Genomic DNA, 17,048 nt, shown 5'->3' with positions numbered 1-17,048 from the left:
TACTATTCCCTATTGCAGTCCACATGGATGGTAAAGTATGAAAAAGCTTGTCGACCTAGACATTGTCTAAAGTAAACATTGGAACCCCACTGGTTTGTGTGAAAGGCCCCTTTAAGAACAAGTGAATCACCTAAAGAATGAGTTACTGTACCTCTTCTCACCCATACTTAATTGAGCATCCAGAATAAGGTCAGTTATACATTTTTTATGACCGCCACAATCCATAGTGAAAGGAATCTATAAAATAAGAAATTGCACGGTAAAAAGACAGCGGTGTAAAACATTTCAGCAATAACAAACAAAAAACAAAGCTTTATCTTAACAAAATAATAATAATACAAAAAAAGTCCAGGTGACAACTGTGACTGCCGTGGGTTGAAATTGTAAGGGCCCCTCAGCTGTGTGCAGCCCAGCACACAGCAGCAGTGGTGCCAAGGGGGGGGGGAGTTGGGTACTCTTTACCCTAGCCTATTGAAGGGGCCCGGTGGGGTCCCGCTGCCCCCCTCTGCTGTTGCAGAGAGCCGTACTTTGGGAAGGGAGAGAGAGAAGACTGCTGCTACACATGCCGCTGTGTGCCTGGCTGGAGAGACAGGCAGCTGTAGCAGTAGTCAGTTGTGGAACAATCCCGCCTGCCAGATTGGACACCGGCTACACCCCCCGTGTGGTGTGCATAGCAGCACTTTATACATCAGTTTTCATATTCTTTAAGGAGGGGTTTGGCCACACCTCCCTCACATTGGCCACGCCCCCTCCCTGTACTGGGGCCCCTGTCAGCACTCCTGCATAGCAGCACGGGCTGGGCTGGGGGGAGAGGCTGCGGCCACTGAGCAGCAGCAGTCTCCTCTCTCTCCCTGCCTAATGTTCCACTGCGCTGCAGGGAGGGGCTTCTAACAATCCTGGGCCCATGATAAGTATACACTCCTGTCTGTTATGAGTTTTCTAAATTAGAAGCACTGTGCAGCTATTGAGCACACAGTCACTTGTGTTCCCATAAGAATGAGAGCTAGAAAGTCTCTAATATCTCTGTTTGGGTAACAAGTATGGAATATGTAACACATGAATGAATGAAGGCTGAGAAGTGAAAGCGGTGATACGTTTTACTGCTAGTAGCTGCACAGAAATGGCCCAATGTCTGCATTATTGTTGGAGGCTGATATTGTTTCTGCTTTACAACAGCTGCACGCACATTACCCACCAGCAGCTACAACCTTATGTAACAGCAGGTGTTCACCTACCAGAGTGTCAGCTCATATGGACAGAGCCATCTTGTCATTGTAATATATTTATATCATGAGCTCTCAATGGGGATCTCGTTAGCAAACAGGCAGTCGGCATGCCGGCAGTCAGAATGGGTGTGGTTCGTTTTATCGACAGTATCTAGGTCGACAATGTTTAGGTCGACCACTATAGGTCGACAGTCACTAGGTCAACACGGATGGGATGTCGACAGGGTTTCTATGTCGACATGTGCTAGGTCGACAGGTCTAAAGGTCGACATGAGGATTTTTGTTTTTGTGTCGTTTTCTTCGTAAAGTGACCGGGATCCCAAAATTAGTGTACCGCTTCGCTCGCCATGCTTCGGGCATGGTGCCTTCGCTCCGCTACCGCTTCGCTCGGCACACTTTACCGTTCCAATAGTAGTCCACGTGGATCGTATGAAAAAAAAAAAGTTAAAAACTCATGTCGACCTTTAGACCTGTCGACCTAACACATGTCGACATAGAAACCCTGTCGACCTTCCATCCATGTCGACCTAGTGACTGTCGACCTATATTGGTCGACCTAAACATTGTCGACCTAGACACTGTCGATCTTCAGACCGGATCCCAGTCAGAATACCGTCGCCGGAATCCCGACATCACTCATAATGCCGGCGCCGGAATCCCGACTGTCGGCATCCCAATTGTAAGTATGCCGGGGAAGGTTAGGTACTAAGGGGCAGGGTTGGGTTAGGCTGTGGGGGGTGTGGGGGGGTTAGGGTTCTGCTGCAGATAGGGATGGATAGGTTTAGGGGGTAGAGGGGGAGAGCTACCATACGTAATTAAAAGGTGTCAGGTACATTGAGGTAGATAGTATTGGGATCCTGACCATCGAGACGCCTGCATCCCAAGTGTCGGGATCCCAATACCATTGTATATTGCTGCATAATGGCCCTCATTCCGAGTTCATCGCTAGCTTCCGTTGTTCGCAGCACAGCGATCAGGCTAAAAATTGGCACTTCTGTGCATGCGTACGGGCCGCAGTGCGCATGCGCGAAGTACTTTCACACAAAACTATGCAGTTTTACACAAGGCCGAGCGACTCTTTTCAGTCGCACTCCTGATCGGTGAGTGATTGACAGGAAAGGGGCGTTTCTGGGTGGTAACTGACCATTTTCCGGGAGTGTGCTAAAAAAACGCAGGCGTGTCAGGCTAAAACGCAGGAGTGGCTGGGGAAACGGGGGAGTGGCTGGCCGAACGCAGGGCGTGTTTGTGACGTCAAAGCAGGAACTAAACGGACTGAGCTGATTGCAAGGTAGGAGTAGGTTTGGAGCCACTCTGAAACTGCATGAAAATTATTACGAGCAGTTCTGCTAACCTTTCGGTCGCACTTCTGCTAAGCTAAGATACACTCCCAGAGGGCGGCGGCTTAGCGTTTGCACTGCTGCTAAAAGCAGCTAACGAGCGAACAACTCGGAATGAGGGCCCATGTCAGTGCATTATAAATAAATGACAATGATTTAAGTGCTGCTTTAACTGTTGTAGAACAAATAAGTAACAATAAAAATAAGACAGATGCTTCAATATATACTTTCTTAATGTGTTTGGATATTTATTTAAAATTATGCTTTGACGTAAGTAAATACACAAACCGCCACAAACTGGTCTGGCTGCTCTCATTCTGCTGCCTAATGCAATTTAGCAGTTTCAGAATGAATTAGTTGCACATTGTATCAATCCCATAGTGCAATCCTAGAGTATATCAAATGGATCATTTCCATAAAGCAGCTGTTCTCAAACTGTGTGCCTAGGCACCCTCGGGTGCCTTGGGACACTTGCAGGGGTGCCGTGGATTGGTGGTCTAGGACTAATTCAAAATATTTCTGGTCAGTGTAATAGGCAAAACCAGTGCTGGTGGCTGTCAATCATACAAATATGTGGACAAACAGAAGTGAATCCTGTCCCTCACCACATAATTGAACCTAAGGATAACATATGAACACAATTTTCTTAATTTAAAATGTATTTTTCTACATTTCTCAATAAGTAATTTAAGGCTAGGGGTGCTGTGAAAACAATTCTTATACTCTAGGGTGCCGTGATTCAAAAAGGTTTGGGAACCACTGCCATAGAGCAATACTATGATTTATAAATCATTCATGACGTATATTACACAATGCTGAACACAATTTGCTATTAAATGCTTTGGATGCCCAAAACCTCTGTACTCCCATTTCCATGCATTTGTTCCAGGCATGTCTGCGTACCTGCATATCTACTAATGATATCTGTGAGCTCACACCAGCATACATAATATCTGCCTACTCATATGTATTATTCATTATCACTGTTAGTTGTGTACTCACAAACGCATTGATGAAGTCTGGGTGCTCACGGCTGAGAACGGGACCTTCTTCTGGGTCTTTAAATTTAAAATCCACTGAGACGTTCACAGCGTTCAAAAAATCTGGCTTTTCCTGTAATAAGAAACACGCAGATAAAACTGAAGGAGTAATTCACTGGTTAAATGAGCTGACAGAATAACAATGAGAAGGAGAGCTTTTTCTCACTGCACCAGGCTGTATGGTGTAAGAGATAATAATAAAAAAATTATAATTCTATATCAAAATGTTACACTAATAGCACGTCATATAAATGATGGTGGGTAAGATAAATAGTGGTCTTAAATAGAAAACAGGAAAGAGGGAAGTGCTACTAAGTTAGGGGAGGTTATGGTTAGGCAGTAAGGGGTGGAGGTTAGGGTTAGGCAGTAAGGGGTGGAGGTTAGGGTTAGGCAGTAAGGGGTGGAGGTCAGGGTTAGGCAGTAAGGGGTGGAGGTTAGGGTTAGGCAGTAAGGGGTGGAGGTTGGGGTTAGGGGTGGAGGTTAGGGTTAGGCAGTAAGGGGTGGATGTTTGGGTTAGGGGTGGAGGTTAGGGTTAGGCAGTAAGGGGTGGAGGTTAGAGTTAGGCAGTAAGGGGTGGAGGTTGGGGTTAGGGGTGGAGGTTAGGGTTAGGCAGTAAGGGGTGGAGGTCAGGGTTAGGCAGTAAGGGGTGGAGGTTAGGGTTAGGCAGTAAGGGGTGGAGGTCAGGGTTAGGCAGTAAGGGGTGGAGGTTAGGGTTAGGCAGTAAGGGGTGGAGGTCAGGGTTAGGCAGTAAGGGGTGGAGGTTAGGGTTAGGCAGTAAGGGGTGGAGGTTAGGGTTAGGCAGTAAGGGGTGGAGGTTAGGGTTAGGCTGAGGGAAGGGAGGGTTAGGGGGTAGGGGAGAGGGGATAACATACTGTCCTCTACCCTGTTGGGATTTCAACTAGCGGGATGCTGGCATTGCAGACTGATGGCATCCCGTTCACCAGTCAGTCATACTGAACCCTCAGAAAACATGACCTGTTGGTGGTACTTGAGGACTGGAGTTGATTACCCCTGGTATATAGGAAACTGATTCATAGGTACACATGTCATACACACTTTATTTTACAGGATTAAGGGGCCTATTATCACCATCTGCATCCTTGTATTCGGATGGCATGTGGTAAAATCGCCCCAAACTAGCACTGCGATAATTGATTACATTGCAGGGATTACATCCCTGCAATGACACTCCACAGCATCATTGGGGTATTTTTCTTAAAAAATACCCCGATGTCCTGCTGCGCATGTGCCGTCCCCACCGACATCGCTGCTACTGCTGCCGCCCAGTCAACCCCTACTGTTGCGACTACCCCCCGCGCCGCGGACTCCCCCTCTCCCGCAGGATAATTATACTTGCCAGTCCAGGGAGAGGTCCAAGATGCTCCTGCTGCTGGGCTGCCGGGCGCCGGATCCTGTGCGCTGCAGTAACCCCCGGTAAAGTGCACTGCCACTTTGCAGTGTCACTTTACTACACTGGGGTCACAGCGCAGCATATGGGGGACCCGGCGCCCGGCAGCGCTCACAGGAGCAGCGGACACCAGCTCCCTGCACTGGTAAGTTTTGTTGTTGTTTTTGTACTTTTTTTTTTTTCATTTTACACTGTGATCAGCTTGTGTGTCCATCGGGTACACAGAGCTGATCACTGGAGCCTGGTCCCGCACAACTTTCTCTGCCAGGGAAAGAGAACGCTGGGCAAATGCCTGCCTATCGGGTGCTGCCCTGTGATCTCGCCCGCCTGAGCTGGCGAGATTATCACAGGGCACACTGCGGTGTTTTTTCACATTTATTTTTTTTAGTAAATTTGGCCACATCGCATTTCCCATTCTAAGTATGGGAAATGCGATGTGGGTTACTAAAAAAAAGTGAATTAAAGGGTTCAGAGCAGTTTTTCATGAAAACTGCTCCAAATGTCCTTTAATACATAGGAGTGATACTAAAATAATGTGAAATGGGTGTGAAAACACCCTTTTTCACATTATTTTAGTAAAAATAATGTTAATAAATGGGCCCCATAGTCCCAGTGTACTAGTGAAAAACATCTGATATATTCTATAATAAGTTTTATAAGAAAGTTGCAGACAGTCGCATAACGGGTACTAAAATGTTTCCTTTTAGAGTCATGATCATCAAGCACACGTTTCGTCTGATTGGACATTCAGATCCAATACAGTAAGTGCCCTATCAGCATGGCACATCAGATTAGCTCATACCGTATCTGATCAGATGTAGGCTGTTGATGATTGCAGCTATAAAAGGAAACATTTTGGTACCAGTTACAGGACTTTTTCAAACTTATTACAGAATACATCAGATGGTTTATGGTTGGACGCTTTAAGAAAGTATCTCCACTGAAATGAAAAGTGGAAGAACCTGTTTCATACTGTATGTAGATAATGATTTATGTATGTATTTCAACATTTCAAGTTGATCTTTTACATTTCACTGTTGCGTTAATATTTTAGGTTTTATTATATCATCAAATATCTAACTCTGAGGTTTTTTTATCGAGTGCCGCACTGAAACAGCACTTTTAATTTACAAAGTGAGGTTAATTAGAATCTCTAAAGTATGTATATGCAATTCCCAAGCTGTGATCATATCCGGGACGTGCAGTGCCTCCCCTGTCATAATGATTAAAATAATATAAAGAAGATACTAATAAAAAAATTCTACTTTGTATTATTTTAATCATTTTTACCTGACAATGCAGCTAAATCTGTATGGGAGGCAGTGAGAGCGCTGCCTCCCAGTGTCTGAAGAGGGGGGCGGGCAAGGGGCGGAGCCAAGTCACGGGCTGGAAAAGCCCATTGAAAAATGAATGGAAAGCGCACCAGCAGAATTGCCTCATTGACAGGGGGCTGTGCCTTCAGCTCACATCAAGGCACACCCCTGTCAATCATTGGACAGCGGCAGGGGGTGGGATGGGACGGATGGGCAGAGAGTCAGATGCCCCTATTTTGATTGGCCGCATATCCCCGCTGCTCGCAGCCGCTCCTCGCGTTCCCCATCCGCTCTCTTGCAGGAGCAAGATTCTCTGTGTGCTGCGCTGTCTCGGTCGCCTCCGCCCGCCCGCATACTCAGCTGCGCTCCCGCGCGCCCCCCTTCCCTCCCTTAGCTCCCGTGTTCTCAGCCTCGGCCCCCGCTCTCTTGGTCCCCCCTGTGGTCAACGGCCTGTCTCCCCATTCTGACTGCTGAGCTGAGCTCCCGAGGCCCCCCCCTCCTCTTGGCCTGCAGTGCAGTCACAGTGTACAGATTGAGGGAGCGCCGGGTCAGGAGCCTGTAGCAGCGCCGGAAGAAGAAATCATGTAAGTAGCTGCACTACACACTACACTACATTATACTACAGTACACTATACTACATTACACTACAGTACATTATACTACACTACATTACACCCTAAGGGTAGAGGGTGTGATGTAAAGTGCTCTACCTGCCGTTATGTGTAAAAAACGGGGACACTGTCTGCCGTAATGTGCAAAAAAGGGCTGCTGTATGCCGTAATGTGTAAAAAGGGGACGCTGTCTGCCGTAATGTGTAAAAAGGGGACGCTTTCTGCCGTAATGTGTTAAAAAGGGACTCTGTCTGCCATTATATGTAAAAAAGGGGGACGCTGTCTGCAGTAATGTGCAATAAAGGGACGCTGTCTGCCATAATGTGTAAAAAGGGGACGCTGTCTGCAGTAATGTGTAAAAAGGGGACGCTGTCTGCCGTAATGTGTAAAAAGGGGAACGCTTTCTGCCGTAATGTGTTAAAAAGGGACTCTGTCTGCTGTAATGTTTAAAAAGGGGAATCTGTCTGCCATAATGTGTAAAAAGGGGACGCTGTCTGCCGTTATGTGTAAAAAAGGGGGACACTGTCTGCCGTAATGTGCAAAAAGGGCTGCTGTATGCCATAATGTGTAAAAAGGGGACGCTGTCTGCCGTAATGTGTAAAAAGGGGGATGCTTTCTGCCGTAATGTGTTAAAAAGGGACTCTGTCTGCCATATGTAAAAAAGGGGGACGCTGTCTGCCGTAATGTGCAATAAAGGGACGCTGTCTGCCGTAATGTGTAAAAAGTGGACGCTGTCTGCCGTAATGTGTAAAAAGAGGACGCTGTCTGCCGTAATGTGTAAAAAAGGGACTCTGTCTGCCGTAATGTTTAAAAAGGGGAATCTGTCTGCCGTAATGTGTAAAAAGGGGACGCTGTCTGCCGTTATGTGTAAAAAAGGGGGACGCTGTCTGCCATAATGTGCAAAAAAGGGCAGCTGTCTCCCGTAATGTGTAAAAAGGGTCGCTGTCTGCCGTAATGGGTAAAAAGGGGGACGCTTTCTGCCGTAATGTGTAAAAAAGGGACTCTGTCTGCCGTTATGTGTAAAAAAGAGGGACACTGTCTGCCGTAATGTGCAAAAAAGGGACGCTGTCTGCTGTAATGTGCTCTACCTGCCGTTATGTGTAAAAAGGGGACCCTGTCTGCTGTAATGTATAAAAGGGGACGCTGTCTGCCCTAATGTGTAAAAAGGGGACGCTGTCTGCCGTAATGTGTAAAAAAGGGAACACTGTCTGCCATAATGTGTAATAAGGGTACGCTGTCTGCCGTAATGTGTAAAAAGGGGACGCTGTCTGCCGTAATGTGTAAAAAGGGGATGCTGTCTGCCGTAATGTGTAAAAAGGGGAATGCTGCCTGCCGTAATGTTTAATAAGGGGACTCTGTCCGCCGTAATGTGTAAAAAGAGGACGCTGTCTGCCGTAATGTGTAAAAGGGGCTCTACCTGGTGCAGTGGTGCTACTGTGCAGCGTAATTTGAATAATGGAGACTACTGTGCACCGTTATATGAATTGGCATTATTTTGTGGCCACACCCCTTCCCCACGAAGCCACGCCCCTATATTTTTTGCACTCGCCTAAGGCGCGCACTGCCCCGGTTTTATATAAGGGGGGGGGGCTCGGATGTGTTTCTTGCACACAGCACTAAAATGTCTGGTTAAGGCACTAGTGCTAGGTATCCATTTCCATGGCCCTGAGCAGGTCACCCTCACCAGATCCTCTCCAGGGGTGGACTTGGATGGGATGGGGGGGGGGCAAAGCATTTTGTCGCACCTGGGCCCACCGCTCGCTAGTTCCGCCACTGGCTCTACCTGCTGTAATGTGTAATAGTGGGCTGTACCTGCCATAATGTGAAAAAAGGGATCTCTACCTGTCGTAATGTGTAATAGGAGGCTGTACCTGCTGTAATGTGTAAAAGGGGGCTCTACCTGCCGTAATGTGTAAAAGGGGGCTCTACCTGCCGTAATGTGTAAAAGGGAGCTCTGCCTGGCGCAATTTGTGTAAGTGGTGCTACTGAGCGGCGTAATTTGACTAATGGAAGCCCTGGACAACAAAATTGCATTCATGTCTTCCTCCCACTCCCTTCCCAAACACTATTTTTTTTTCTATAAAAATGTACAATATATCACAAGTATGATGAGCAGGCAGGCAGCGGGCATTGGCAGCAGTGGCGGCATCGAACTGAGATGTAAATTAGTGGCGGAGGACTGGGTCAGTTGATGGTGGGCGAGTTTGTAAGCCATTGGCGGTGGCAGCAGGCATCGGCGCAGGGGCAGTAGCGGGCATTGGCTCGGTGGCAGCAGGGGTCATCGGCAGGATTCGGCGGACATTATGGCTGTAGTGCCTCACCAGCCACTGAACTCACCGCACGCCACTGGATCATATATGATGGAAGGGACATTGGGCCTTATTCAATAAGTCGCATCTGTGATGCGATCGCATACTCCTGAATAGCGGCCCAGTGCTCACGCGCAGGGCCAGCATTGGGCGTGCGTGGGCAGCGAGATGCATCTCAGTAATGCGAATGCCTCTGCCTTATTGACAAGCGGTGATGCAGCATTGCAGGGGCGTGGCGGTGGGAATGCAGGTGGGTCTGGGCCATTTTTGGGGGCGGCTGCTGTGATGGGAATGCAGGCGGGTCCGGGCCAATTTCGGGACGGCCAGGCAGTGCAGACAGGGGGCTTCACTTATTTTGCGGGGACAGCGATGCTTGCATTGCTGGTGCCATTAGATTGCGATCATTAGCAGTTGCAGTTTTGATAATTTAGCAAAACTGCAAGTGATACTGAATCAGGTCCATAGTCATCTTATTTAGTTTAAACCTTCTTCCCTTATATATACCCCAATATTACAGTCCATATCCACAGTGATTTTTGATATACCTATATCTTATGGTAGGTAGGGGGTATTACCATCATTGTATTATTTTCAAGTAGAAAATAAAGCTAAATTATTACTTGCCACCATATAAAAGATGTAGTTCACACATTCCCCACTTCGATTAATAAGGCCTTTTGCAATCCGCCCATGGGTTTCATTGAAAAGGCTTCGGGATATAAATCTATGTGAATCAAGTGTCATTTTGAACTCCAGATCTGCGGAAATAAAGATAAAAGTGAAAGTAACGTTTCCTCAATATCAGCAGAAATCCCGCGTGGTGTCAGCCCGTCTAACTTACCAAATGTATGGTCTTTATTTCCATCAGATTTGATATGTATCAGAAAGCAACACGTAGCCGCGATGCACACTGTGTCTTTGTTGTTGACTTTACAATTTTTCTTTTCAATATTAATGGTGTCTGGGTTAAACTTTAAGATTACTTCTACTTCTGCAACATCGCGGGACCTGGAGAAAGTGCGAAGCTCAGTTATTGTGTCAACACATGCCGTCTCACAGGTACTAATGCAAGGTATTTCTAGCTACGTATAAAAGTACAAGAGTCATCCAAAGTGGGTAGTATTAACTAAATAGCATTCCAACCAGTACCTTTGTATAAATGTATCAATTACATACTTAATGTAACTTATCAGAGTATACTGTATGACATCCAGGCTATTTCCCTGGTCCAAACGTGAAATCCCTCAACGGCGTATAGAGTTCGTTTTACTCATGTGGAGTCTGTATATTCTCCCTATGCTTGAGTGGGTTTCCTCTGGGTACTCCAGTTTCCTCCCACATGCCAAAATATACTGGTAGGTTAATCAGCTCCTGACAAACCCTTGTGTGTATGCATGTGGTAGGGACTATATACTGAGGCTCCACTGGAGCAGTTACTGTTGTCAACGACTAAATATTTTCAATAAAGCGCTGCGGAATATGTGTGCGCTATATAAATACTGTTAATACATAATAGGCACGCAAATTATTATTATTATTATTATTATTATTATGATATGCAGATCATGTAGATGAGCGATTCTTTGCAACAGTGCATGTGCAAAAATGTCTGAAAATCCCAGCAGAGTCCATGCGTAACACAGATTGTATGCATTACACAGAGTGCATGCGTTACACAGGGTGCATGCATTACACAGAGTACATTACACAGAGTGCATGCGTTACACAGGGTGCATGCATTACACAGAGTGCATTACACAGAATGCATGCATTACACAGAGTGCATGCGTTACACAGAATGCATGCGTTACACAGGGTGCATGCATTACACAGAGTACATTACACAGAGTGCATGCGTTACACAGGGTGCATGCATTACACAGAGTACATTACACAGAGTGCATGCGTTACACAGGGTGCATGCATTACACAGAGTACATTACACAGAGTGCATGCGTTACACAGGGTGCATGCATTACACAGAGTACATTACACAGAGTGCATGCGTTACACAGGGTGCATGCATTACACAGAGTACATTACACAGAGTGCATGCGTTACACAGGGTGCATGCATTACACAGAGTACATTACACAGAGTGCATGCGTTACACAGGGTGCATGCATTACACAGAGTACATTACACAGAGTGCATGCGTTACACAGGGTGCATGCATTACACAGAGTACATTACACAGAGTGCATGCGTTACACAGGGTGCATGCATTACACAGAGTACATTACACAGAGTGCATGCATTACACAGAGTGCATGCGTTACACAGAATGCATGAGTTACACAGAGTGCATTACAATAAGTGCATGCGTTACACAGAGTGCATGCTTTACACAGAGTGAATGCGTTACACAGAGTGCATTACAATAAGTGCATGCATTAGCGTACAGAGTGTGTGTGTGTTACACAGAGTGCATACCTTACACAGAGTACATGTGCTACACAGAGTGCATTACACAGAGGGCCTAATTCAAGGTTGAACACAAATGCAAACACATTTGCAGTTTCCGATAATCAATACACTGTGCATGCGCAAAATTCACACAGCGCATGTCCACCGCTATATTTGCGTACGGAATAGAGTAAAAATCACTGCAGCTAAATTATTCAGCAGACTTGCACATAAAAACAACCGCTCAACTAAACAATGTTAAAAAGTCGTGGCGGAGGAGTGTCTCCGCCACGAGAGTCAGGGCAGTCTCCGCAAGGTTACAAATCTGGGCGTGTAACAGAGTCGTGTAGTGGGAGTATGTACCTGGGTCCAGGGCGGTGCACACACATATCTGCAGATAGACAACCTTAAAGTACAGAAAAAGTCAATGCAGATTCTAGGCAGGTGTAGAGCTACGCACACTGGAGGTAATTCCAAGTTGATTGCAGCAGGAAATTTTTTAGCAGTTGGGCAAAACCATGTGCACTGCAGGGAGGCAGGTATAACATGTGCAGAGAGAATTAGATGTGGGTAGGTTATTTTGTTTCTGTGCAGGGTAAATACTGGCTGCTTTATTTATAAACTGCAATTTAGATTGCAGATTGAACTCACCCCACCCAAATCTAACTCTCTCTGCACATGTTATATCTGCCTCCCCTGCAGTGCACATGGTTTTGCCCAACTGCTAAAAAATTTCCTGCTGCGATCAACTCAGAATTACCCCCACTGTTCAAGTCACTATGGGGGTCATTCCGAGTTGATCGATCGCTAACTACTTTTTGCAGCGCTGCCATGAGATAGTCGCCGCCTATGGGGTAGTGTATTTTCGTTTTGCAAGTGTGCGAACGCCTGTGCAGCAGAGCTCTGCAAAAACATTTTGTGCAGTTTCTGAGTAGCTCAGAACTTACTCAGCCCTTGCAATCACTTCACCCTTGCGAGCCTGTCTGGTCCCGGAATTGATGTCAGACACCCAGCCTGCAAACGCTTGGACACGCCTGCATTTTCCAAAAACTCCCAGAAAACGGTCAGTTGACACCCACAAACGCCCTCTTCCTGTTAATCTCCTTGCGATTGGACGTGCGAATGGATTCTACATTAAATCAATTGCTCAGCAACGATCCACTTTGCACCCGTACGACACGCATGCGCATTAGTGACCTGATCGTTGCGCTGTGAAAAACGACCCCCTATAATGGCAGCAGTAACATCGATGGTTGCTGCAGTTGCAGTGAATAATTGCACACAGCTGATGTTATTTAGTAAAATCACACACAGCTTGTGTGCTGCCTCACCATTGTAGCTGCAGGTTTATTCCTTTGTTTAGATTATGTTGGTGAGTGCATCATTCAAACTGTTCACGCATTACAATTTAGGACATTAGAAACATATGCACATTACCCTTTGTTTGTAGTTTAATTTACTAGAAACACTAAGCCAGAGGTTCTCTTAGAGTGACCATATTATCCCTTTTACCTGGGACGCTCATGGATTACACAGGTTCTGTGGCTGCTGACTTCAAGCCGACATTTCAGCTGGTTTTAAACAGCCACAGAACCTGTGTAATTCCTGAGCGCTAATCTGCAAAGAAACGGCAGTATAATTGCTTCAAACGTTAGTTTGCATAGCTTTCAGGGTGATTTCTATTTTGTGTATTTTTTTGTTTGTTAGTTTGCACTGTGCTTTTGCTAATACATTTGCATTCAACCTTGAATTAGGCCCAGAGTGCTTTACACAGGGTGCGTTACAGAGTACATGCGTTACACAGAGTGTATGAGTTACACAGAGTGTGCGCGTAACACAGAGTGTGTGTGTTACACAGAGTGTATGAGATACACAGAGTGTGTGCATTACAGAGTGTGTGTGTCACACAGAGTGTATGAGTTACACAGAGTTCCTACATTACACAAAATGTGTGCGTTACAGAGTGCATGCGTTACACAGAGTTCCTTCATTACACAGAATGTGCACGTTACACAGAGTGCATGAGTTACATAGAGTTCCTTCATTACACAGAATGTGTGTGTTACACAGAGTGCAGTGCATGCTTTACACAGAGTGTATGAGTTACACAGTGTATGAGTTACACAGAGTTCCTTCATTACACAGAATGTGTGCGTTACACAGAGTGCATGCGTTACACAGAGTGTATGAGTTACACAGAGTGTATGCATTACACAGAATGTGTGCGTTACACAGAGTGCATGCGTTACACAGAGTGCATGCGTTACACAGAGTGCATGAGTTACACAGAGTGTATGAGTTACACAGAGTGTATGCATTCAGAGCCATAACTAGACTTTTTGGTGCCCTGTGCCAGAAAAAGAAATGGCATGCCCCTCTTTCCCCCCCATTTTTTCCAATAGAGACATGAGGCGCATGCCTCTTGGGGAAGAGGCATGACAAAATGTATCCCAGAGAAAGCCCATGCTGTGATGCCCCTTCCTACATATTGTTATGGACACAAATCCTCTTTATACCACATTCATGCACTTAACTTGAGAGCTCGTTGTTATTCAGTTACAATACCTTTATTAAATAACACATTTCATTACATTGTCATACCCTGGATTCAAACCTATAACCTTTTGCATTTCAGTAAAACACCCTACTCATTGATCTATTTGATCATGCATAAAAACTATGAGATTTCTAACTATATGAAGCTACTTGTACTTTGCAAAAAAAATAACCAGCATTGCAATTGAGCAGATCTATGTAGTGTATGGACACATATTCAATCCCTTACAGCCACACACTACATAGATCTGCTCAGCTGCAATGCTGACAATTTTTTTCACAAAGTACAAGATAGGCTTCAAATAGTTAGAATTCTCTAGCTTAGATGTATCTACCTTTCTATACAAGTGCCGACAGCTCAGTGAATGTGTCTGACTGCAATGCCACAGGCAATGGGTTCGAATCCTGTCAGAATCTTGAAATGTAATAAAGGACAGTATGACTCCTTAACAAAGAGCTATCAAGTTAAGTTTGCGGATGTTGGAAAGGTATTAGCGACGGAAGGGGTGGGGAAAAGAGACAGGCAGCCAGGAGATGCTGCGCTTCAAAAAGGGGGGAAGCTGCAAGTGAAAGTAATTAAAACAGATAATTGACAAGTGCCGCCAACAGCACACTCTACCCTGCAGAGCTATGTATGGTGCCACCTCTGCACACACCTAGTTACAGCGCTGCATGCGTTACACAGAGTGTGTGTGTTACAGAGAGTGTATAAGTTACACAGAGTGCATGCATTACAGAGTGTGTGCGTTACACAGAGTGCATGCGTTACCCTTTAACATGGGTTCCAAGGTCTTGATACACTGTGTGTAATATAAACAAATTTCCTGCTCAAGAAGATCTCAGTACATACCAAAAAAGAGCAGCACCCCCAGCTCCTCCGATGGTAACGTCCGTCAGACCATCTCCATTTAAGTCCATTTGTCCATGTATAGATTGGCCAAAAAATTTGACTTTTTTCCCATCGCCGCCTGACGGAATGCGCTGCCCATGCAATACAAGAGGTTTTATAGTTGTAATAAACATTGCTGCATGCAAACATTCCCAAATTACTCATCACCTCAAAATATAAAATGGCATAAATATAAAAAGGTAACAATTCTCAGTTATACCCAGGGCTTAAAGTGGTCTTGGAGAGGTGGGGGAACTCACCTACAATGCCGCAGAAAGGGTGTGGCCTCACAAGGAAGGGGCGTGGCCACACCAAAGTACCACAAATTCAAAATAATGCTTCACAGTAGCACAATCTTATTCACATTGCCCGCCCCACATACTAGTGCCCTTTACACACACAATGCCCACAATAGCAGAGTCCCCCCTTTTACACAGTACGGGAGGCGGAGCCCCCTTTTACACAGTACGGCAGACAGCGTCCCCTTTTACACAGTACGACAGGTAGAGCCCCTTCCAGGGGCAAACGCAGGATTTTATGAGGGGGTTTTCTATATATATATATATATATATATATATATATATATATACATACACACTCAGAGTCTTGAAAGTGCAAAAACAGACAAAAAGAGTGACTTGGCAAGAGAGGGTGAGAGAGACATGGATATAGAGACATTGCAAGAGAGAGAGAGAGAGAGAGACATGGCAAATGAGAGAGAGATGAAGGGGAGACATGGCAAAATAGAGTGACATGGAGAGAGAGAGAGACATGTAGAGAGAGAGAGAGAGAGAGAGAGAGAATATCAGCAGCAGAAAGACTGGGCACCCAGAGCTGTGAATTGTGGCAGCAGTTACCTGGAGGTCTTCATGAGGAGGGCGAGTTGACTCTCCTACCAGACGCCCAGGGGTGTGCCATGGTTAGGATAGGGCCTCGGACCGTCATTTACTTGCAGAAAGCGTTCCGGTGGAGGTGGGGAGGGCATTACAGGCCGCGGGTCACTAAGCTTAGGGGTGGGGTAGAATTTAAGCTGCTGCGCTGGCAGGGAGATGGGGAGTGGGCACGGGCATTACTGGCCGCTGCTCAGCCTCACAGTTAACAGTTAACAGTTAACTCCGGCGGCTGCGGGGGGGGGGATCGGGCGTTACAGCCCACGGCTCAGTCACACTCCGGCGGCTGTGGCAGCGGCAGAGGGGGGGAGAGGGGGCACTTTGAACCTGGCGCCGGCTGTGCGCCATTCACGGCTCCTGGACCGTCAGCTAATGAGAAGCTGCCACTTGGCAGCTTCTCATTGGCTGGCGGTCTGCGAGCCATGATTGGCTCACGCCAGATTTTAAAAAAGCCTCATCTACTTCTAATTGGTGCTGCAGACGGTCCGCGAGCCGTGATTGGCTGGCGGCCTCTGCCACCTTTGCAATGGAACAGGGACATGATGCTGTGGCCGGGCGGAGGCGGAACTGGTTCCGCCTGCAATTAGAGGTGACGGAACGCAGTTCCGTCCCGTTCCGGCCCACTTTAACCACTGGTTATACCCTGGCTTTCCACCGCAGTTTTTGTTTTGTTTTTTGATGTTGAGGACAAATGAAGAGGGTGAGGTATAACAGATAGACAGTGAGTAGTTAGACAGTCAATAGATAGACACCGCATGTTAGTCAAAAGGTCGACATGAACTAAAGGTAGACATGAAAAAAATAGACAATACAAAAGGTCGACAGGGTCAAAATGCTGATATGAAAATGTTCGACATAAAAAAGGTAGACACCACTTTTTTTATTTTTGGGGTTTGTGTGGATAGTTTTGTCATCTGGGACCCCCAATTGTAGAAAGGCATCCCATCGCGGGGGCACCCCCTACACTCGCACAAAGTTTGTAACCAACTCTGTGCCGACATGGATAGAGAAGGTATGAAAAAGTCCAAAAACATGTAAAATTTTAAAAAAACCTGTCTACCTT

At 46.1% G+C, this 17,048-nt stretch overlaps 1 protein-coding gene across 1 annotated transcript in view; it reads right to left on the bottom strand.

Annotated features, from left to right (window-relative positions):
* The window catches only part of ITGA1 (integrin subunit alpha 1), a 334,632-nt gene that overhangs the window by 41,277 nt on the left and 276,307 nt on the right, over positions 1–17,048 (bottom strand). Inside the window, exons 16-20 of the mRNA XM_063964201.1 lie at positions 15,057–15,187; positions 10,086–10,252; positions 9,869–10,002; positions 3,566–3,676; positions 152–237 (exon numbers count right to left, since the gene is read on the bottom strand). Of these exons, the coding sequence (XP_063820271.1) occupies positions 152–237; positions 3,566–3,676; positions 9,869–10,002; positions 10,086–10,252; positions 15,057–15,187 (629 nt within the window). The remainder of the gene's footprint in view (positions 1–151; positions 238–3,565; positions 3,677–9,868; positions 10,003–10,085; positions 10,253–15,056; positions 15,188–17,048) is intronic.

Source organism: Pseudophryne corroboree, chromosome 1 (genome assembly GCF_028390025.1).
Source record: "Pseudophryne corroboree isolate aPseCor3 chromosome 1, aPseCor3.hap2, whole genome shotgun sequence".
Taxonomy (NCBI): domain Eukaryota; kingdom Metazoa; phylum Chordata; class Amphibia; order Anura; family Myobatrachidae; genus Pseudophryne; species Pseudophryne corroboree.
The sequence above is the reverse complement of the archived record's forward strand: the minus strand, read 5'-3'. Positions and strand labels throughout refer to the sequence as shown.